Genomic DNA, 23,179 nt, shown 5'->3' with positions numbered 1-23,179 from the left:
TTCATTGCCCTCTATTTGTGTGCTACTTAGAAAGCATCTCCTCATGCCAGGTCTGCAGGGCCCAGGGCAGCTCTCCGACGGAGCCCTCTGCATCACACACCCTGCTGTTTTAAATGCCACCCTCGCACTCACCGCCTGCCTGGCTATGCATGCCTCACCTTCTTACCTTATCTCCGTCTTCTCCAGGAGGGCCTACGGGGCCAGCCGGACCGGGGAGCCCCACAGGACCCTGGAGGCCATCTCGGCCAGCTGGGCCTTGGGGGCCTTTCTCACCCTGGGAAGGACAGGAGATCCTGATCCAATACAGCTCTATCGTAGGAACACCCCACTACCAGCTGCTCACCCCGGAGAGGCCCAGGGTGGGAAGACAGAGTGTAGGACAGAGGTCACCACCACAGTCCCAAGGGCTGTCACCCAGGGGCATGGCAGCTGACTTGGGCCAGTGCTGGATTGAGTGGCTGACACACTGCTGCACTTGAGTTACTCGCCTCCTAGAAGAGCTGCTCTTTGGAGATGAGGAAACGGAGGCAGTTATTTAGCATTGTGGTTAGAATGTGACATGGTGAGGGTTTGGACCAAGCCGGTGGTGGAGGAGGAGGGTGGGGAGGTGGTGGAAATTTCAGAAGGCGGGACCTACTTAAAGAGAGTAGGCCCCGGGAGTGTGCCCTGGACAAAGACTCATCTTGCCCTCCCTGCTTCCTAGCTGCCATAGGGTGAGCTCCACCCCAGCACGTCCTCCCGCATGATGCTCTACCTCATCACAACCTCACAAAAATGGAGTCAGTCAGTCATGAACTGAAGCTTCTAACACCATAAACCAAAACAAACTCTTTCTCCTTTATTTCCCTCGGGCATTTCTCAAAGTGCCAGAAATCTGATTAACACAGTGAGCATAAGTCCCTGAGCCTGGGTGGGCTCCTTCAAGCTGGTGAGCAGGGGCTACTCAGGATGGCCCAAGTCCTAGCTTCTGCAAACTTTGTTACACTGTCAATTCTTTGCAAATACCTTGCCTCTGCACACAGGGATATGCATGCACGCATTACACAGGGCACAAGCACGCATACAGATATGCATGCACACACAAGACATGCTTGCACATACATGTACACACAGAAGTAAGCACACAGGCACGCATGCTTACAAGCATGCTCACAACCAGGATATTCACAGGCGTGCTGCACATGTACACATGAATGCATGGAGACATGCACTCATGCATGCACACACGGCATCTATACACCATGACATGCGTGCATACCCATGTACTTATAGAGTTGTGCTCACAGACACACAGACCAAACCCTTATCTCTTCTTCCTTCATAACTTTGGTTGCTTTCTTTCTAACTGTCCCCTGGCAATCTCCAATGATCCTCACAAACTCTTGCTATGCTGTTTTACTGCCGTCCCATCACCCACGCTCAACATGCATTTTCTCACCTCAGCTAGGAATCCCATTCTTCCAGTGACACAAAGAGGGTGCATGCACGGGAGGGGGCACAGATGAAAGAACGCACACCTGATGCCTGAGGTTAGCCCATCCTGTCCTTCCCACACCTCACCCCCTACTCTTCAAAGTTAGCTCGATGGATAGAAACACCCACCCTTCCTGAGCTAGAAAGTGCTCTGCCAGGTGCAGGGCGTGTGTGGCTTCCCTCCCTGAATTCCTGGTCAGGTCACTAGTTTGTGGAGACCCCTGACTTTTCCCTCTTGCTGGAGCTATCCAGACAGTGAGCTTTTCCCTGTACAGGACAGCTCTTACAAGGTGTTTGCTTAAATATTGACTCTCTGGAAACAGACAATCATCTCTAGTTGAGTTTCTGAATTCCACATGTCCTGAATGCCCAAGGGCCTCTGTGTTCCACACAAAATCCAGCCAGATCCTGTGTGGCTGCATAAATGACACAATGCCATCAAATTGTCAAAAACATGTTACGTCCCAACACGGTCTGAACGGGGACCTCACACTCAAGAAGGAGCTGGATGCTCTTCCTCCTTGTGAGCCTCAGAGGGCAGGGTATCGGTGTCTTGTTAGCACAAGTCAGTGGGCACACGTGTCTAGCTCCGCACCCATCCCTACTGAGGCTCATTCTGGCACTCTGAGCTGAGATAGGAAAGCTGGACTGAAATCTACCTCCACGCCATGGCAAAGTAGGAGTGGTGGGAGGGCACAGAGCGGCATGGCCAGGCCAGTGGCTTCTTCCCTCCTGCTCTCCCCAGCCAACAAAGGGATCGCCCATTCCCAAATACTCATCTCTTTTCTGAAAGGCTGCAGGGTGGAGGCCGGTGGGAAAGGGATGCTCAGCAGGCAGTGTGGCCCAGACACACATGAGGCCCGGAGGCTAGACAGAGGACAGGTCTGCCTGCAGACCCTCTCCAGTCTTGTGACATCAGCACGTGGGGCTGGCCAGACTGAGTTGGCTGAGACTCCTCTATAGGATAATCAGACTTTGCCTCCTCCTCTCAACCCCCAGGGAAATGACCATGGAGACACCACAGCAGGAGGTTGGATGACTCCAAAGCTGGGAAGAGACCCTGGTATTAGATGGTACTTACAGGAGCTCCTTTCTCTCCAGCTGGCCCTGGAGGTCCCTGAGGCCCAGGTCTCCCAGGAATTCCGATGGGCCCAGCAGCACCAGCTGGTCCTCTCTCCCCTGGAGAGCCCTAAGGTGCAGCAAGAAAACGGCTCCCTTCAGAGGCTCTTTGACTGCCATGGGTAAGACTCCCTAAAGTGCCGTATGTCATCCCCTCTTCCCTCACTCTAGAGCCCTCAGTGGCTCCCAATGACCCTTTGCAAGCAATATATGGTCTAGTATTTGAGGCTGGGCCAGCAGGCCTCTTCTTAGTCTTCTTCTTCTGTAATTCCATCTCACACATGTCCTCTCCCCCTACGAATATCTGGGATAAGTCTTTCTTTCTGTCTGCCTTGAATGGTCTCTTCCAGGTGCCTGGCATGGACCCACTCCTTTAGAGTCTGCCTGCCCGCAAAGTACTCATGGATTTAGAGGGGGAGGCCCTGACCCAGGGGCAGGCACTGATGGTGGCAGGTACCCAGGCTAAGCTTGGGGTCACATCAAGAGGCCAACACAGCCTGCAGGTCCTCCACCCACCGTATCAGAAGGGAAGGCTAGCTTCTTACCCCATCTGACTGTCTGTCACCTCACACATGTCTGGAACTCAGCTAGGGGAGGCAGCAAGCTCGGAGGCCACTCCAAACCTGGCTGGTCTGTGCACCTGATCAGAGCTATTAGGCCCACTTGAATGGCAGAAAAAGCAAATAGAATATATCCACACGGGAGGAACAGCCTCAGACACCCCAAGCCCACCTGGGCCCAGCTAAGGGTCTGGGAATCTGGGGCCCTGAGGTTGGGAGGGGCTCAACATATTAGAGCCCCTGGACCAGAGGCTAAGAACAGACCCTCTGCCTGCACCAGTGGCCCGCCCTATTCTAGGACTCATCCCCAGAGTCCATGAGAGGTGTGTGTATCCACTCTTCCTTGCTGGCCCAGGATAGGCTCATGCCAACTGTGGGGCGTCCTCCTCGCCCCCAAGGCCAGACCAGTCACTCAGCTTGAAGCTGCCAATCCATCACCCCGGCCACCAGCTCAGAGGCACTGTCCGCACCCTTGTACCCCACTCTGTCCTGAGACACTTAGTGGGGACCTGGGCAGCCAGGCATATTCTCGCAGCTCTTGGAAACAGTTTGTTTTACCTCAGAACAAGTCTGAGGAAGAGGGTAGGACAGAAGGCTTTGACTCACCGCGGGGCCTGGGGGGCCAGGGGGCCCTTCGCTGCCTTTCAGGCCAAGTGCTCCCTGCAGAGTAGTGAGAATGTGGGTCAATGGTACCCAGAGGGAGCCCCTGGGCGGTGCACCATGCCACTGCACCCACCTGGCCCCTCACTCACCACAGGGCCGGGGAGCCCTCGGTCCCCTGGGAAGCCACGCAGTCCTGGAGGGCCGTCCTTGCCGGGGAGACCAGCAGGGCCTGGATCACCCTGAAAACAGAGGCAGAGATGAATTTACCTGGCAATACCAACTACCGATTTCCCACCAGTCTCCAGGACCCCAGGATCTGTGTCCTGGGAGCAGGGTGAGGCTTTTGTGTCAAAATCTACCGGGGATCTGGGTTGACCTGGGTTTCCTCTGGCTCCTTGATCTTTAAAGGAATTCCTTGGGCCTGGTTTGGTTTTGTTTGGGAGGCTATAGATGGAAACCAGGCCCTGGCACAGGCTGAGTGCCACTCCACCCCTCTGTGGATTGAGCTCAGTCCCTGCACATACCTGACTCACATTATCCAGGCCGCTCTATGTGTGGATCTGGGGAAAGGGCTTCCTCCCCGCTCCCCCTTCCTGTACTCCATCAGGGCCCAGCCCTGCAAAGTCCTACAGGGCCACAGGGGTTTGGAGGCAGCCAGAGTGATACCGACTTTTTCCATGTATCTAGGACTCCTCAGTGGGACCGTGCTTAACCAGGGGAACCCCAACTGCACGTGTTTAAAAGTGCAGCCATTTAAAGAGCTTGCTGCCAGCCTGGTGTCCACTTCTTAAAAAGATGCAGCACTGGGCTTACCCTCCTCAACAATACTAAAACTAGAATCTTCCCTGGTCTCCACATGGGAGCACAAGAGTCCCCAGCCCAGAAAGCCAGTGCAATCGGTTTCCTTCTGAACTCTTTCGAGTGTTCATTTCCTAGGACAGACAGATTTATAAGCCCATATGCTGTGTGTGTTGAGTTGTACATGTGAGAAGCTGGAGAGATGGCTCAGCTATTAAGAGCACAGGTTGTTCTTACAGAGGACCTGGGTTCAATTCCCAGCACTCACATGGTAACTAACAACTGTCCATAACTCCAGTTCCAGGGGATTTGACACCCTCTTCTGACCCCTGTGGGCATTGCACACACATGGTGCACTTACATACACATAGGCAATACACTCACACACATAAAATAAAATAAATAAAATATTTTAAAAGAGTTGTAAACATACATACACATGTACAAATCTATATACATATATATCCAAGTACATATGCATTTACTGAAGTACAAACACACACACACACGCGCGCACACACACACACACACACACACACACACACACACACCAAGTGTATAATTTTCTTCAGTATTTTTTGCTATGCTTCTACAGTTTCAAGTTTACTCTTGTATGTGGTCATATTAACAGGCCAGGAAACTTGTGTTTTCTGTTCCCCTCACAGAATAGTTGAAAGGAAAGGGGTACTGACTTTTACGCTAACACACAGGAACTAACGTCCACCAACTTGGGACACTCTGGCTGCTGGACAGACTGCGAATGGGGCATTGCTAGAGGCAGTGACAGGAACAAGCCTGGGAATGAACCGCTTTTTACTTCTAGTTTATTTCCAGCCTCTGAGAGTGAGGGATTTTCAAAGGATCATTTTCTACCAAATCCGTACTGGCTGTTGAAGAATCAGAGCTTTCAGTCTGTTTCTGGGAGCAGGGGCAGCGGGGACACTCCCGGCAGGGGCTGGAATGGTTTGATATTGCGTTCTCTTTTTGCTCCGTCCTGCGGTAGGTGGGCTGGAGCCCTGGCTCAGTTCAAGCAAAAGGTTCTGAACTTATGGGTTTCTGAGCAAACGGACACAGGCAGTTGTTTGAGAAATTACTATTCATCCAAGAGGATCAAGAGAAAATGCAAAGTTCTAAGTGCTTCCCTAGGAAAAGGGCTTGCATGACACAGACGCTTCCAGAAACTTACCTTTGTCCCTTCTTTCCCAGCAACTCCTGGGAGCCCCTGTTCACCAGGTGGCCCTGGAGGCCCAGGGTGGCCGCGCTCACCCATTGGCCCAGTTTCTCCTGTGGGACCCTATGGAGAGAAGCAGTGTTATCACATGTCAGTTTTGAATGATGTGCTCTTTTTCCTGAACGAGGGATAGCCTTCTCTACTTCCTCGTAAGGCTCTTTCAGCCCGCTAAAAACCAGGAGAAAAGATGAAAGCCAGGTGGACGTCGTCAGCTGTGCCTGGCGCCTTTCACCAGCGCCTCTCGGGAGGCTGTCTCCGAGACATGATCAGAAAGAGTAATGCTGAAGAGAGACAGGAGAAGGCCTTGTGGGTTCCGGTTCTGTGCTGACATCGGGTCAGTCTCTTATTTCCTGCTACATTAGGTGTGGCTTTCTAAGCAGCAAGGTGACAGGTGTGTGTGTGGCTGTGGGTGGCAGGTGTCTGTGTGTGGCTGTGAAGCCTTCAGCCCTCCCTGGAATCCATGCCCTTCGCTGCTCTGCCTCGGTTGGGATCAGAGTCCCATGATAGTTGCCAGTGTGGAAGGATCGGGTGACTTCGCTGTCCACAGCAGGATGAGAGGACACCACTGGCCCCTGCTCTGGGAAGAGCCAGACTCCAGAGCCAGGCTCTGTCCAGCCCGAGGTCACCTGTGCCCTGCCACTGGGCCTAGGCTGAGTGCTCCAGAAATCACTCGCTTCTTTCAAGGGGTTCACCTCCTGCAGTGAGCCCACATGCACCATGGCACTTAAGCCTCTCCATTAGCAGGGTCCACCCCCGCCAAATCTGGGAAACACTGACTGTGTGCTACAGTGACATATGGGACTCCAAGCTCCAGAACGCCGCCAGGAGGTCTCACCTGAGGGCCAACCACGCCTGGGGGTCCTGGAGGGCCAGTCTTGCCTTGGAAACCCTGTGGAGAGAGTCAGTGAGGCGAGGGCACTGCAGCAGCCCCCATCGTCCGCTGCAGCCTCCTCAGAGGCCCCCACAGGCTGCCAATGATTGTGTGCCAACTCTCAGTGACAGCTGTGCCTCAAGCTCCCTTGGCATATTAATTTCATGAGAGTCCCGAAGCCAGGCAGGTTAGCTCCACGCTGCGTCATTGTGCTGAGAAACAGATTTTAAGCTTGTTATTCCCCCCTCATGTCACCATGTGCTCATTTTCCAAGGATACGTGAGAGCTACCTCTGAGCTGGTGTTCATTAGCGACTTTGTGGGACTTTCCAGCCTTTGTCATCCATGCCTCCAATACACAGCGGGTGACCCGCCAGTCCACTCGCCTGCGTATTTAGGACAGGCATGAACCAGGCCTGGCTGTTCTCTGAAGCCATTAGCTCAAATGTGCTGTTTTGAACTCATTTTGTGGCCACAATCTCCTCCTGGCTCTGAGCGCTTATGACTAGAAAAGCCCAGGCTCAGCTCCTGCATCGGCTCTCCTTCTCAAATACCCCCGTTGGGCAGGAAGCTGCCACCCAAGGCAAGCTTGACTTGGGGCACGGTGACAGAGCAGAGAGGGCATCAGGAGATGCCACCTGTGGGTGCCAGGTGTACAACGATCTACCGGAGGTCTAACAGATGTGCTTCAGCTGTGCAGATGCCACAGCGAGGACAGGAAAGTGGACAGATGGCTCAGGGCCTCCAGGTGAGTGTCCAGGAACTCACGCAGAACCACAGGCCACACGAACCACAGGACACACGACCCTGCAGACTCCGGAGGGCTGTCCTCGTTCAGCTCAGCTCATGCAGTGGGTAGAAGGGACCACTTCTAAGACACATTTCTCTGACAATCATAAACAAGGGGTGATGGACAGGTCAAGGGGAAGGAAGGAGCTTGGGTGATGCTCTGCTCGTGCCCATGTTAAGGATGAGGCAAGAAAAGTCTCCCCATCAGGTCCACAGCCACTCAGATGAAGAGAATTGGTTTTATGCTCCTTGATGAAAACTGGGCTTTGGGCTCCCATTAAGGAAGGGTACTTACATTTCATTGAAGAAGAAGGAAGAGGAAGAGGAAGAAGAGGATGAAGAGGAGGAGGAGAAAGAGCAGGAAGAAGAAAAAAATTTAAAGTCCACACCCCAGAGAAGACTGTACTTAAGGGGTGTGTGGGCCAGGCCCTGAAGGAGGCTGCCGGGTGGGTCACAGAGATGCCCCACAGCATCATGGAGTGTGCCTGTACGTACAGACGTTGCTGGGCATGGTATAAGTTGCTAGAAGATACACCTTTGCAAGCAAAGACAGGCGGCTTAATTATCTCCAGGACGAAGAAAAGTGCACAGTATGCAAAAACCCTTTGTCTCCTTGGAAAGGCATTAAGCGAAAAATGTGCAAAGCTCCAAAGAAATGCTTTAATTTTTCTCTCTAAACAAAGAGCAAGGTAATCTCCATTTATCAGCCCGCGCGGCTGCTCCAATCCTGGCAGAGGCATAATTAAAAGACTCCTCATTCCCATGTGCTGACTGACAGGGGGTGGGGGTGGGGTCTTAAAAGCAGGCACTAGGGCTATATCAGACCAGGCATTCAAAGGCCCATTTCAGAGGTGGGGGTGGTTTCAGCTGCGAGAGAGGCATCCGGAGACCTTCAGGGGTACAGACACTGGCTACAATGACACAGGAATCTGTGAACCCCCTGAGGGCCCTACTGTGCTCAGTGGGAAGTAAGCACTCCTGTACAAACTGTCCTTCAGTATGGCTGAGGCAGGTCCACACAGAAAGGGAATGCAATATGGTAACGACAATGTCACCAGCACTGTGAGGGTTCAGCAGTTCAGAGCCTGGAACCCCGGGCCACCAAGGTCACAAGCTTGCCCACAGTGTGCCACAAAACATGCCTTCAAGGGCCTGGGAAAGATCCCCAATGGCCAAGCCAGGAAACAATCACATTTCAGCTATAAAATCTCCCCTCCCCCGTATTGTGTGGGTGTGTCTGTGTGTCTGTGTGTGTGTGTACAAGTGTGCACCAGCAGTTCAGAGCCTGGAACCCCGGGCCACCAAGGTCACAAGCTTGCCCACAGTGTGCCACAAAACATGCCTTCAAGGGCCTGGGAAAGATCCCCAATGGCCAAGCCAGGAAACAATCACATTTCAGCTATAAAATCTCCCCCCCCCCGTATTGTGTGGGTGTGTCTGTGTGTGTCTGTGTGTGTGTACAAGTGTGCATGCAGGTATGTAGAAGCCAGAGGTTGACCTCAGATGGCTTCCTCTATCAATCATTCTCCACCGTCTAGGGTCTCTCACTGAACCCAGAGTTCTCTCATTGGCCTAGGGATCCTCCTGTCTTCACCTCCTCAGCACCAGGGTACAGACATGTACCACCATGCATGGCTTTTACGTGGGTGCTGGGGATCAGAACTCAAGTCCTCACATTTACCCACTAGGCACCTTAACCCACTAAGCCATCTCATCCTCCCAGCCCCCTAAAGGATTTTTCTGCCAATGGAAAACAAGAATGATCACGATAGCGATGGCGGAGGTGATCAGAGCAAGCTATCCTCTGCCTGTAAAGACATCAGACACACACACACACACCAGAGTGGACAAAGAAAGGCCATATTTCTGCACACTGCACACCCATTTTTGCCACGGCAAAGGAGGGTAAGGGTACTGTCACCATCCCCTCCAGTAGCCCCCAGTCCAGACACCTCCTGGATGGATGATGCTGGGGTCTGTGTGAGGCCCTGGCCACAGTCTTGGGGTGTTACAGCATGAACAACTAGCCAGCCACAGGTACAGAACCTCCCCAAGTAGTCTTCCAGGTAAGGCCTGTGGAGTTCAACAGGGACTGCATTTACAGTTACTATGGCGAAGTAAAGGTTGGCGGCACAAGGTTTTATTGTGCCGATGGTATTTCATCCTGAAGGCTTTAAACATGACCTTTGACCAAAGCTTCTAAAAGAAGCAAAAAGCCGCCGCCTGGTTTCCATGGTGCCATCCTGGGGTTCCTGCCTACAGGGCTGCTCTGCACCAATACCCCTACAATCTGACCCCAAGCCGATGGCAAATGGCTGGCTTGTAGGAGACCTTGCTGAGGCCATGGGTCTTTCCCAGCTGGGAGGGTCCCCTTAGCTGTGCCAGGCAGCTAGCAGCATGCCACATGCAGGGCTGTGGGAAACCCAGCCAGAGAGGCCAGGCCGAGCCACCACCTCCCCAAGACCAGCAGTACTCACGGTCTCGCCTCTCTGCCCAGGGTGTCCAGGAAGCCCATCCTTGCCTGGAGGACCCTGAAGGAAAACAACAACAACAACAACAACAACAAAAAACAAACAGGAGAGAGGTTTGTTCGGCATCTCAGAGAAGCAGGGAGCAAAATTTCTAGGTCCTTTCTGCCTCTTCTACCCTCAGAACATTCCCCAAGAAAAGTGATTATCATCCCAGAGACAAGGACCTTGAAACTAGGTCCTTGGAGAAGCTTGTCCCCAGGACACTGAGTCCTCACAGCCAGCCCCAAGGGACACACAGCATTACCATCTTTATCTCCCCGAGGGTAAACAGAGGTAGGGGAGGTCAGTGAGCTCCCCAGAGTGGAGCAGGTGGGAGGCCCCGTTAGCACTGGGACCCACATCTGTTTAGCTTGACAAACTCTTCTTGACCACCGCCCCATGTCACCCTGACAGGTGGCAATCTCCACTGCCCAGTAGTTTTCTTGTGTTAGACAGGGACTGGAAGGAAGGCATCGTGGCTGTCACAAGTGATGCACATCCTCCCAAAAACTACATCCAAGTCTCACTTGCTATATCTGTGACCTCACTTTGAAATGGTCTTTGCAGTGTATATTAGGGATAGTGGGGGGGGGTGAGCTTAACCCAGTCATTGTGATCTTACCAAAGAGGGGTGAGGCCCCGGGAGACCTCTTGAGAGAGGAAACCTCATGAAAACGGAGGTCAGGGTGTTGTGGCTACGGCCCAGCTACCCGAGGAGGAGTGTCTGGCTGGACCTTCCCTTGCATGGACATTCCCTGACGTGCACTGTCCCCTGGTGTGGACTATCTCTGTCTTCAGCTCTCCCCTACTGTGGGCCCTCCCTTGCTATGATGGGCCTTGTCCTAGATCCTGGCAAGGAGCCAGCCCTGCTCTGGTTTCAGACATGATCCCAGAACTTACAAAAGACCTTATTAAGACACCAGGTTTGTGAACATTTACTGTGGTCACTAGGACTCTAATGCTAGCCCAGTTAGAACATCATGGTCTCAGTGACAGGACCACTGCCCCTGAACTGAACTCTCTCCAGAACAGGGGCCTGTGTATGTAGGCACGGCCACAGACTGTGAATCAGGAGCCTGGCTTGGGGGGTTGTCCCCAACTGTCTACCCAGCAGGTCTGGCGGCCTCCCTCCTCCTCCACACCCTAAGGAGGAGAGGGGAACACTGTCAGGGAAGTCCCACCTGCCAGCCCCGTGGGAGAAGGCACTACTTACCGGGGGGCCCTTGGGTCCAGGGAAGCCTGTGGGTCCTTGGGGTCCATTGGGTCCCTGGAAACAGAGAATGTCCAGTTTGAGGACATGTTTTCTCCCCACTAGTGGCCCCCACTGTCCCCTCACTGTGGCAATGGCTGCTCCAACATTTTCCCCATTTGCCCCAACCCAAGCCACCATTAGAAACAGAAGCCCTAGCTAGGTACTCTGGGGGCCAAGTCACACAGCAACACCCCGGGGTCCCCTAATGCCATATGGGGTCAAAAGCCCAATTTCCTGTGGTCTCAGCCACCTCCAGCGCCCCCAGGTCAGCCCATAGGGTGGGCTGAGGTCTCCCATCCAGGAACAAATCACTCCCGGAAACGAGCCACTTTGAGCCTTAGGGAGCCCCGCTGCTCTGCAGGGCATGACCTACTCCCAGACTGGCCCACCCAGGGGAAAGTGCTTGGGATGTTTGGGGGCCCTTTGCCTCCCTGTGGAGAGGTTCCCACAGCCCAGTCTAGGAAGACTCTTACCCGCTCACCAGGAGGGCCAGCAGGGCCATCGCCTCCTGAGTTGCCCTGGCAGAGGGAGGAAAGCTTACTGTGAACCTCTAACAGGCCTCAGCCAGGTCCCCTCCAATGCCTGTCCACGTGTCTCCTCAAAGTCACCCTGCCTGCAGCACAGGGTGTAGCACAGCAGCTCTGAGCCCCAGCTCCACACTAGCCTGTCCTCTTGCCTCTATGGACCCCTGACATCGAGCTGGCATTCGCAGACTGGTGACATTTCCAGAACAGTCCCTGTGACTAGTCAGAACAGGCTGTGCTCAGCCGAGGAACACATCGAAATCACTTACTAGAGAGAACATGAGGATATAGTTCAGGACCACCCCACAGGCCTTGTGGCTCTGGGAGGCTGCTTCCCAGTGGGGTGGGGGTGGGGGTGGCAGACACTCCTGGTTCTCACTGGTTGGGATCTGACATCATGTCACACCGGACCTTCCCCCTAGATCTGTCGCATATGGAGCCGGCTTCTCTTCTACACACATCGCAATGAACTTTCTAATGAAGAACTCTAGCTCCTAACCACCTTTTATTTATTTATTTATTTTTAATGTATGTGAGTGTATCGCCTGCATGTATGTGAGTGCATCCATGTCGTGCAATGTTGTGGAGGTCAGAAGATGGTTTCAGATTCCCCTGGAACTGGAGTTAAGGACGGTTCACAGCCACCATGTGGGTGCTGGGAATTGAGCCCAGGTTCTCTGTGAGAGCAGTCAGTGCTCTTAACCGCTGAGCCATCTCTCCAGCCCGCTCCTAACCATTTTTACCAGAGAAAGAAGGGGCCTACCCACCAGACCTGGGTAGGTCTGTGCTAGGCCTATCCTGGAAACTGAGCTCCATGTGTGAGGGCCGTCTTGCCTGTCTGCCTCAGGTCCCATGAGGGTCATCCTTAGCCATGTGGTCCAAGTCACAAAGCTTGATGAAGGCTGCGAGAGGGCAGGGCCCTCATTAATGATGTCCAAGAAGAGTGTCCTTTGTCACACGAAAAGGCCACAGGCCACCCTCAGATGCTCCATTCTTTACAACATGAAGCTCCAGTTCTTAGACCTAGGAACGTACCTTAGGGCCAGGCTTCCCTGTGATGCCCCGTGGGCCTCTTTCACCCCTTGGACCCTGGACAGAGAGAAGGAAGGTCAGTCAGCCCAGAGGCCAGACTCACAGAGCCCACCAGCCCACCTTGCACATGCTCCATCATCAGCGTAGCCCTCAAGGAAGATTACCGTTGGACCTCGCTGTCCCCGCGGTCCAGGTTTCCCAGGTGTTCCCTAGAAGCAGAAAGGGGTGTCAGTCTCACTGGGCATGTGCGGTCCTGCTCAGGAGGCTGCACTCCCAGAGTTGCTCTGAGAACCCAGAGACCAAGACGAGCCTAACTAGGGGTGAATGAAAGAGTGTGAGAAGAAAGCACACTGATGGGTGTCTGCTGCCTCCCTCCCCCTCCTGCCCTCCTGCTTCCCTCTCCCCCCACCCCCTCAGCAGAGGTGGAGATCATTACAAGAACAGAGACGAGAGTCAACTCCTATCACATATAATTTTCTTTTGCTACTGTTAAGAATATTAGGCATTAAATTTTCAACAGGCTCTGCAGATGCGAAGGGAGCCTGCAATTTAACATATAAATCACATATCCAAGAGTCGTGGGCTTCTCCACAGTTCAATGCTGGTCTGCGTTTTCTGAACCCCGGAAAGCAAATGCAACACATTTGTATTTTTTGCCGAAGCAGGGATATAATGGCCCACAAGTGCAGTTTACCCACAGCACGGGGAGGTAATGGATTGAGCACAGAGGCGCCACAGCTCCACAGCTCATCCTGGTCTACCCTGGTCTCTCCAGATGGAGCCAGGTCAGATCTATAAGTCAAAGCCATGGGATCAGTTTCTTACCCTTTCTAGTCATTCACTACCAGAATCAAAACTGCTTTTGGGTCTCCCATTTTGAATGGCATGTGATAAAACCATTTATAAGGGTGAATTAATTATGCTGCTTTTTAACAATGCACCCTCCTTGAAGCGCTTTAGCTCTGTGACAACATCCTTTGGCTTTAGGTAAATATTTGCAAACAAAAATTATTGAGACATCTGCTGTCTTCCGATGCTAAGTGTGTGCCCTTGTGAACACTGACTAGCTCTGATTCCTATAGGTGTGTGAGGCCAGGCCTGCCTGCCAACACCTCTCTGCCTCCCACCTTTAACACTTCCTCAGATCCCAACTCAGATCCAACCTTGCCTTACGCCTGGCTCCCAGGTGCAGCCTACCCTCATGGTGCCTTGGCAAGAGGCAAATGGATCTCGGCCGATTCCATTTGAGCCCCAGGGCGGCATGGTGCTCAGCAGGGTGTGTGGTAATCTAACTCTCACTAGAGCTGTATCTGGTGACTAAAGTGGCCAAGCAGAGTGCCTCCAAGGCTCCCTCACAAATTGCTGGGATGCACTTGACCCCTGGTCCCTGTCAGGAAGGAATGGGAAGTCCCCAAAATGGTTCTACCCATGCCCTCTATTGGAGCCCAGAGCCAAGCTGAAGTCTGAAGAGCCTTATGTTTGCTGAAAACTCAGGAGAGCATTCCTCTCCTGGGGCCCCTCCAAGGGCTAGCAGGCTCATGACAGGACATCCCTCTGCTTGCATCAAGGTCTGCCCTGGGCTGCAGCTGGTTCAATGGTATAGTGCTTGCTTCTGAAGGCTTCCTCCTACCACGAGTCACAGAAGCAAGCCTCTGGCTCTGCAGAAGGCAGGACTCAGGGAACAGAGGGCCGGATGCATAGGTAACACCTGGGTGCGTATCAGACACAACACACGTCATGGGTCCTGCCTGGCATCCCTGCACTAGAGACAGCTGGTTGACCAGAATATCTTCAAGGAGAGTGAAATAGGCCTCTAGGTGCCGGCACAGACCTGCACCCTTCACAGCCTTTATGCCCTTCCTGATCCTACCCAACAGTGGGACCAGAGCTACCTTCAAACATCTCCTCAAGGTCACCCCCCATGACTAAATCCTGAACGCCTTGGAGTAAAGAGCCAACCTAAGGCACTGCAGAGGCAAGACCTCCCCAGTCTCCCCAGCCGAGGCTTCTGAACTGGGCGCAGCTGCACGGGCGTTTGCTCAGCTGTGGCCCTGTTCGGCCTCTGCAGGAACATCACTGTCTCCAAGAAGCACCCCAAGTCTGAGGATTGGACTCTGGTGCCTGTGAACCCTCTTCACCCTTAACCTTCATCATATGCTTATCACCCATGAGTGCTGGGCCCTGGGCACCCCTCATCTGGCTTGGCCACTGGCCACTCCCATCCCTGCCCCTCCCCCCAGCCTGTAGAGCTCTGGGCTTAGCGAGGACTTGGGAAATGTGAGCTATGTATGTGAATGAACTGTCTCTCGTGAAGCCTCCCGTGACTATGAGGATGAGGTTCACAGGCCAAGGACAAAATGACAACACAACCAAAGCTTGGAGGTCAATGTTAGCTCAGGAGATGAGCTCGTGCCTGAAGTTTCAGGGCTATTTGCAGGCCAGCCCTGCTTCTGGACTCCTTGGACAGCTGGGAAAGCCAGCCCCACCTGATGGCCTGAGGACATTCTCTCTTGGGCTGCAACTTAATACAAAGCAACAATCCATCACCCAAGCAGCAGACATCCCCTTAGTGATGACCCCACAGACGGTTCCCTCCCATGATGGCTGCACTCTGTCTCCTGGAGAGGAGGCGCCAACTTGCAGAGACCCCGCCCAGTGGATCAACACCATTGCCCTGTGCTGGGAGGAAATGAACGGCCTCAGGACCTTGGCTTGGAATCTACCATGAGTCAGGGCTTGGAGCCTCCCCGGGTTGAGAGGGGAGGGGCTCCCATCTGTGGTTGGGGTATCAGGGATGACAGGTGCCTAGCAGGTTTTAGTGAGTCATGCTTTGCGCTTGGTCTGGTAAGCCTGATGACACCCCAAGTAACACCCAGCAGGGGCCAGTGGGTGTGCAGAGCACCTGCCCGAACTCAGACCCAGGGGAGGTGGCAGATCACACCAGAGAGAAAGAAAACACCTTTCCTTTTCCTGTAGGCAGGAGACTGTCTCAGAGGGAGGAGAACCTGGCTTCCGCGAACTACCCAAGAGCTTCCTGGCTCACGTTCAGCAGAAAGCTCGATTCTTCCCAGAATGCTCTTCTCCCCTCATGGCTGACCCTTTTTTTCCCACAGTGTTCCAGCCTTGAAAGCTAAAAGCCCAGAGCTCAAGATCAACAGTTCCGAAAAAGTCGGTTTGGCAACAAGATAGAAAGAAATCAGCAAGCCATTGACTGGACAGCCGCCTCCCGCCGCCGCAAGCCAGGGCGCCGAGCAACCTCCAGCCAGGGCCCCCGTCCTTACTCTGCCGCCCTTCTCTCCGTTGGCACCGGGGAAGCCAGGGAATCCGATAGAGCCCTGAAAGAGAAATGAGGGAGGAGGAAGGAGATCCGCCAGGCCAGGAGCATGGGTCACGCTGTCACGCCTACAAGGGGAGTCTGTGACACAGTTCACAGCTCTGGTACCTCCTTGCCAGCCCACCCACACAGTCTCCCATCTACCCACCCACACCTGCATACCCACCTACCCTCCACCCACTCACCTCTCCCTATGTTTTCCCATTTGTCTACCTAACCACCCACTTGCCCACTTGCCCACACAACACCCATCTACTCCACTCTATAAACATTTCCTGCGCATTCCTGAAGCTCCTAATCTAGAATCCAAAACCAAGTCTTGGAGTGCTCCAAGCCCCCACGTGGAGCCTGTGTAGTGCTGGCTGGTGCTCTGGGGGAGGGGGAGGGAACATAACCTCTGGGATTCCCTGACAGGGCTTGTGCCTCACAGTTCTGTTCAGTGGGTCTGGTGTCATACTTTGTGATCTTCCCATAAGGCTGCTAACTAAAGTGTTGACAGTTTGCAAAGTCAGAAAGGGATACAAATCCAGGCACGGACTACAGTTAGTTATATCTAACCACTTTCAACTCTACAAACGGACTTCAGGGCTTTGATCTGCCAAATGTCCAGACTCTCCGATGTGCAGAAAGATACCATGAAAGGTTCCCCAAGACATAAGTAGTGGGTGCCATCTACGGCCCTCTGGGTCTTTCCTCTCCGGGTGGTTTAATGTCCTGACCTGAGCACATGCCTACTCTAGGAACTTTGTGCATTTCCAGGCTTTGTACTCCTACCAGGAGAGAGCTCTGCCGACCCTCCCCTATGTCCACCTGCCCACCTGCCCACTCAGGCAGGAGGCTAGACCAAGGAGATCCAGGGGTGGGTGATGCAGAGCCTCAGGTCACAGTGGGTGACGGCCTATTACCGCCATGGCCCAAGGACACAGTTTGAGAGTCCTGCCTTCTCCTTCCCTGAAAGCTGCCTGCACTTAAGTCATACCCCACCCTCTCCTGTGCCCAGCAGCCCAACCCCAACACTCTGTGGATAGCTTGGCAGTCATGCTGGAGTCACATCTAAGGTGCCACTGCTGGTCCGTAAGTGGGACCCTTGCAGCTCCTGAAGGCTGAGTGTACGTCCACACAGAGTGCACAGGCTGAGTAGGACGCTGCTTACCCATGTAGCCCATCCTCCTGGGGCCAGCAGGCTCAGCCTCCCGTGATGGTGGTGAAGACATGCTAACCAGACCTCCAGTGTAGACAGAGGTTATTGTTTAAAGGTAAATCATGAATATTAAAAAGTGAGAAGAGAAGGAAATACCGTTCTCACTGATTTCTAAAGCCTTCAGGAGCTATTTCACTTAAACTTGAAAATGGCTGAAGAAACATCCAAAGTAAGTAAGGCAGGGCCACGCAGAGGCGGGTTTGGACAAGCCAGTGGGCAAAGGCCCCCACAGGCCACCGGGCACCTACGCGGCCCGCAACCTGGGTAGCTTCTGCCCATTTTCTCTTGCTTACTTTGAACTCGGCCAAATGAACGTGAAAGGGTTCACCTGGAGAATGTAGGCCACAGGAGCCACGCTGGGGTAAAGAATGGATGAGGGTGTGGGGAGTGGACAGGGCACCATGTGGCACCCTGCACCATCTGCCGGGACACCCAGCAGGGTTTGCATTACCTTTGGCCCTTGTCTTCCTGGGTACCCTGGTAATCCTGGCACTCCGAGTTTTCCCTGGGAGGAGAAAAAAGATTCATGAATGGTGAGAAAAGTTTTCTCACTCTCTGAGCAGGGAACTGGCATGTTAAGAGAGGGAGCAGCAGGGTGGGTCCAAAGGCAAAGGGCAGGGTCTTGGTGGAGAGGCCTTGGCTGTCTTCTAGAACTGAGTGAGTCTCTAAGCCATCAGGAAGTAAGATGTGATTTACCAGAGCTGCCTGGAAAACCAAGACCCTGAGAGAAGGGACAGGTTTGTGTCCTTCAGAAGCCCACAGGGGCAACTGCCCCGTGTGAATGCTCTTACCTGTGGGGGTTCTGAACCCTAAGAGCTCTGGCCATAAGGCCAGATGGAGCGGGAGGTTTAAGTACTCCTTGTGTCCCATTCTCCCTGGCTACTGGGGACAAGATGTGGCAGGGTGGTGCTGCTGGTACAGGGCCACCTCCTGGAGCCCCACATATATGCCACCCTTTCAGGCCGTTGTAAGGACACAGTCACCCCCAAGGTGGAGACAGGATTTGACAGAGATGGGTGCTCACGTATAGCTGGTGAGGTCTCCAAGTTTTGCAGATACCTGGAGGAAAGATGTTCCTCCATGCTGTGGCTGGGAGCTCAGAGGGGAAGGAGACTTGGGGCAGGAAAAAGACTAAAAGCACCCATCTGTCCACACACATATCTACCAGGGGTGGCAAGAGGCTGGGGAGGAAAGACAGGCCATTTGGAAGTCCCATTCCCCATGCCAGGCACAGGCTCAGACAAAGCCAGGAATGGACTTCAGAGCCCTCCAAGCACAGTGGGGCATCGGCATCACCAACCTTCTCCCCGGTGGGCCCCAGGGGTCCAGGATCGCCGTTGGGACCACCTCGGCCCTTTGGGCCTTCAGGACCATCCTCTCCTCGGGGACCAGGTGGGCCTATCTCCCCCTGCAATTAAAAAAGAGGAGGTGAGGGAAGAGCCCCCAGTCTCCACCCCCAACCGACAGCTCCCACCACCATCCTGGGAGAGGGATGCATTGAAAGCTAGCTGTGACAGCCTAGGCTACTCAGCCTTTCTCTGCAGACCAGGGGCAAATCAGAGGCACTGGGGGGACTGCCATCATGCCTCTGTCCCTCTGTACGACTGCCACTGCAGCTGCCAGCTCTGTTTCCTGCCCCCCTTGACCAGTCAAGAGATTCTTGACTAAAACAGCTGGTTAACGGTAGTGGCTCTGAATTGCTCTGCTCCTGTATTGGTCAGGGGTTCCCTAGAAGGACAGTAATCATTCCAGAAAATGCCCTGAAAATCGACCCACAGGCATATCTCTTAGCCGACGCTAGATTCAACCATCACAAGTCAAATCCACCTTCTTCTGATGCTCCAGAAGGCATCAAGATGGACCTTATCCTGCCTGGGCAATAACCTGGCCATGACCCACACCCAGGGGCCCCAGAGTGCAAAGGAACGAATGGCCCACTAAATCCAGAGGCAAGGATGGACTCAGACCCATCCAGGCCAGAGAAGGGCCAGCTCTGAACAGCCACCCTGGAGCTCTTGGTGACCTATGCACAAGTTCTCATCAGATTACCTGCTTCTAAGAGCTGCTGCAGACAGCTGGAAGACCCCACAAAACCGTGCACTGCTCACATAGAGATCGACAACTGCCGAGCTCTTGAGCTCCAATTTACCCACGATTGATAAAGTCCCTGCCCAAGAAATGTTGTCATTCACCCCACTGATCCCTCAGGTACTCATGAGCTGAGCACCTACAGGAGGCCCAGCACAAGGCTCTGCCTGCAAAGCAAATCCACAACTCCTACTTGCCCATCTCACCTTCATCCTGCTGCAACCAGAGCTGCGTTCCCAAGGATCTGGGAATATCTTTATATGAGCCTCTCTCTAACTCTCCTCTCCTCTCTTCATCTTCCTCCCTTCCTCCTTCTCGCTCTCTCTCTCTCTCTCTCTCTCTCCCCCTCCCTTCCTCCCTCCCTCCCTCCCTCCCTCCCTCCTTCTTTTTCAGGTCTATCTCTATACATCAACCTGACTAGAAACTCATAACATCCTCCTGCCTCTGCCTCTCAAGAGCTAGGGGCACAGGCACACAGCACCATGCCTGTGGCCTGCTTAGGTGGACTCCAACTGTGTATACTGGGTCATCAGAGAGAAGGGGTCAGAGGGCTTTCACTGTTGAACTAGAGCAGCCTCCCAACCAGACACACTGAGGACCCTTTCCTTGGAGGGAGGTTGAGAGTGGCCACCTTCAGGAGTGGCACAACAGAATGTCACTGTGAGACAAACCCCTCTTTTACTGTCCTCTGACAGCCATGCAGGTGGCCTCTGCCGGTTCCCTGCCAGGTTGGGGCAAACCGTGTAACATATGGGTGCTGTCGTTCTGGCATGTTCTGCAAAGGCGCCTTCAGGGCCTGCTTTGCAGGGGGTGATTACAGTAATGGATGACAGGCCCGAGTTATCCGACAGACAACCAGGTGTGTGCACAGCTGGACTGCCCGGAGTGCAGCTCCTTCCCTTCTGTCAGGCTCTGACTCGTTTTGAAGTTGTGGGGAAACTTCTCGGCAGCAGCTCTATGGACCACCACTCAGGCCCCCAGTGCCACTGTTAGCACCCTGTCCTCTGTGCGTCCGTGAGGCCTGGGTGTTATGTTGGGTGTGCTGGGCACCCCTCAACCTGGCAAGCTGGAGCTGGGATGAGCGACCCATCAGGGATCAACCAGGCTGTGGGGCTTCACCCACAGCACAGGGTCACACTGCAGCGCGGTGGGGCTGCATGAGCTCCAAGAGTGATGTGGGTGCAGCGTGGGAACCAGGATGGTGCAGGATATCTCAGTAGGGACTGAAAACCATCAAAAGGGCATAGTCCTACCAGCCACTGGCTACAGCCTGGACAGGGGTCTGTTTGTGGGTCAGACTGGAAGGTTCTCTCCCCTCCCCTTCTTCTCTTTCTCTTCCCAGGGTCCCTCCTCATCCTCTGGAGTCAAACAAATTTCTCTGTGGTCTAGTGTCACTGGTCCTCACTAAGCCACCCATACAGTACCCAGTGTGGGGACCACTGACCACAGCTGTCCTCGGGGTTAACACAGGTGAGAGTTGTCCTTGCTTTGGTACCAGCAGGGGAGCTAGAAGTCACTGCACAGGGCCTCTGGCCTCCATACACTCTGTCCTCAGACCCAAGACTCTGCAGATCTGTCACCTCCCTTCTGAGAAGCTGCTCCGTGGCTCCAAGCACCCTGGTCTGCCGCCTAGGTTCCCCAAGCCTCCTGTGCTTATCCCTAGCCTAAATCCCAGGCCTGAAACACTCACCCGGTCACCCTTGACTCCCATGTCGCCTTTAAACCCAGGGAAGCCGTCTTCACCCTGAGCGTGAACAAGAGAATGCGTTGTTCTGGAGAGAAGAACTCACTTCCATGTCATGACTTCCCACTGCGTGATGGGCTCGAACAGTGTGGAGGCCCCAGCCCAGCGGGAGCACGGCACAAGGCGGAGCCCACATGTGTGCACTCAGAGGCACACTGACACCCCGGTGCCTCTCATCCAACTCCAAGGCCCAGCCCACACCAGAGCCACAGGTCCCCAGACTGCCCCCTCTCTCCCAGAATCATCTTAATCTGCCTTCTAGGGCCCTCTGGAACAGGCCAGGAGCTGTCCTGGTGAGATAATGTCCCCTGCATAACTCAGTGGTGTCTTCACAAGCAGCTCTGTCCAGTGGAGACAAATGAGACGAGATTAAAAAGTGGTGGAGCTGGGACTCTGGAAACCGCTTTCAAAAGGGTCAACGATGCCTCAGCAATGGCCTTGCGGGGGTAGGGATACAACTAGCCCTAAGATGACTTCTTGCCCTAAACTCCTATGGGGTCCACACAGAAAGCAACACCCTTGACTGACGTGCTCGGCAGACACCTATTCTACCCCGACGCTACAGAGCGAGGCCAGGGCTCTGTCCCGCAGAGGTACTCCAGAAGGAACAGAGAATGAAAGCTTTCTCTGCCTGTTCTCTTGCCCCCTCCCACCTCCGCAAGCAAAGCCAGAGCCAGGTGGTTATCAAACACCCAGGTACAAGGTGGCCTGCACAGGCACTGGGCCATTCCCACCCATGGCCCTTGAAGGGGCCTTTGGAGAATGGATTTCTAGATAGCAAATTCCACTGGAAAGGACGCAAAAAGGTTGTCCAGTGAGTTGTCTGAGCAGTAGCATGCATACCTCATGAGCACAAGGCTCAGCCCAGGCGCAGCAGGCCCTGCAGTGTCCCAGGGAGCTCCACGGTCTGCCACAAAACGCAACCGTGCCCACTGGCCATGGCAGGGTAGCAAGGGACATGCCAAACAAGATGGAGGTCAAGAAGGGCAGCCTGCCAGGGTGATGCAGTCCACATCGAAGGACATGCCAGACTGACCTCAGAGGTGGCTCTGAGCCTCCTTCCACCAAACAGAAAGGATGGAAGTGGGCAGCTGCACAGTTCCATGGGGCTCAGGGTGTCTCAGCGGCTGGGTACAGTGAGCATCCCGGCTCTACGGCATTCAGAGTGCCATAGTTTAGTTTTGCATTAACTAAAATGATTCGTAGGGTCCCAATATGCAGCCTTGACCAAAGGGCAAGTGATGCTGTGATCTGAAATGTGGCTTGGATGTAACTGCGCACAGTCATGGAACTGGATATGACCTTGCACCTGGTCCTGGTTATGAGTGCTAATCATGGACCACAAAACTGGCCTGGCTAGACTCTGTTCAGGGAATAACACTGACAACCAATGACCACAAAGACCTACTGGCTGCTGCCAGTGAGGGACCCATGAGGAGGGGCTAGGGGTCCATATGTGACTAGGACTGTATGGCTTTACTAGCGCAGATGCTCTGGGTCAGGCCAAGAGACACTCCAAAGCACCCGATGACTCCGATGTCCCCAAGAGCTCCTTTTGCAAACAAGGAAGCAGCTTCTCACAGGCTGTCATCAAGTACCCCCTCGATTCAGAGGGACGCCCCCATCATGACCTAGGCTGAGCCCGCCAACCGTAAAGGGGAAGGACACTCACCTTCTCCCCCTTGGTACCCTTCAGACCTCGGATGCCATCTGCCCCCTGTGGAGGCAGAAAAGAGAGAAAAGATCACAAACACGAACCGAACCGCTGCAGAGCCTTGCACGGATGGCCAAGGCCCAGGGGTCAAGAAGGGAGTGGCCCAGGGGGTGTCTGAGAGCCTCTGATGATCCCTTACCCCATCCATCCCCCACCTTAGGAGTGAGAGGCATTTCCAGTCCCCATGCTGACTGAATGAGGCTCATGTGAGACCCAGGACAGCCCTCATTCTATCACTGGCCTCTGACTCTTCTATGCAAAAATCCAGACCTCTTCCTGGTTAATTACCCAGAAAATCTGCATTGGCCCTTCCAAGGAGCCACTCCCCCTCCGCCCC

General features: G+C 54.0%; 1 protein-coding gene across 3 annotated transcripts in view; it reads right to left on the bottom strand.

The window, feature by feature from the left end:
• The window catches only part of Col5a1 (collagen type V alpha 1 chain), a 166,090-nt gene that overhangs the window by 33,886 nt on the left and 109,025 nt on the right, over positions 1-23,179 (bottom strand). For all 3 annotated transcript variants that reach the window (XM_008843928.3, XM_029568755.1, XM_017800837.2), the window contains exons 28-43: positions 22,801-22,845; positions 21,075-21,128; positions 18,597-18,704; positions 17,748-17,801; positions 16,043-16,096; positions 12,926-12,970; positions 12,765-12,818; positions 11,679-11,723; positions 11,167-11,220; positions 9,921-9,974; positions 6,620-6,673; positions 5,740-5,847; positions 3,905-3,994; positions 3,759-3,812; positions 2,555-2,662; positions 167-274 (exon numbers count right to left, since the gene is read on the bottom strand). In XM_008843928.3, the coding sequence (XP_008842150.1) occupies positions 167-274; positions 2,555-2,662; positions 3,759-3,812; positions 3,905-3,994; positions 5,740-5,847; positions 6,620-6,673; positions 9,921-9,974; positions 11,167-11,220; positions 11,679-11,723; positions 12,765-12,818; positions 12,926-12,970; positions 16,043-16,096; positions 17,748-17,801; positions 18,597-18,704; positions 21,075-21,128; positions 22,801-22,845 (1,089 nt within the window). The remainder of the gene's footprint in view (positions 1-166; positions 275-2,554; positions 2,663-3,758; positions 3,813-3,904; positions 3,995-5,739; positions 5,848-6,619; positions 6,674-9,920; positions 9,975-11,166; positions 11,221-11,678; positions 11,724-12,764; positions 12,819-12,925; positions 12,971-16,042; positions 16,097-17,747; positions 17,802-18,596; positions 18,705-21,074; positions 21,129-22,800; positions 22,846-23,179) is intronic.

The sequence above is a fragment of the Nannospalax galili genome, unplaced genomic scaffold (assembly GCF_000622305.1).
Source record: "Nannospalax galili isolate Female #2095 unplaced genomic scaffold, S.galili_v1.0 scaffold300, whole genome shotgun sequence".
NCBI lineage: Eukaryota > Metazoa > Chordata > Mammalia > Rodentia > Spalacidae > Nannospalax > Nannospalax galili.
The sequence above is the reverse complement of the archived record's forward strand: the minus strand, read 5'-3'. Positions and strand labels throughout refer to the sequence as shown.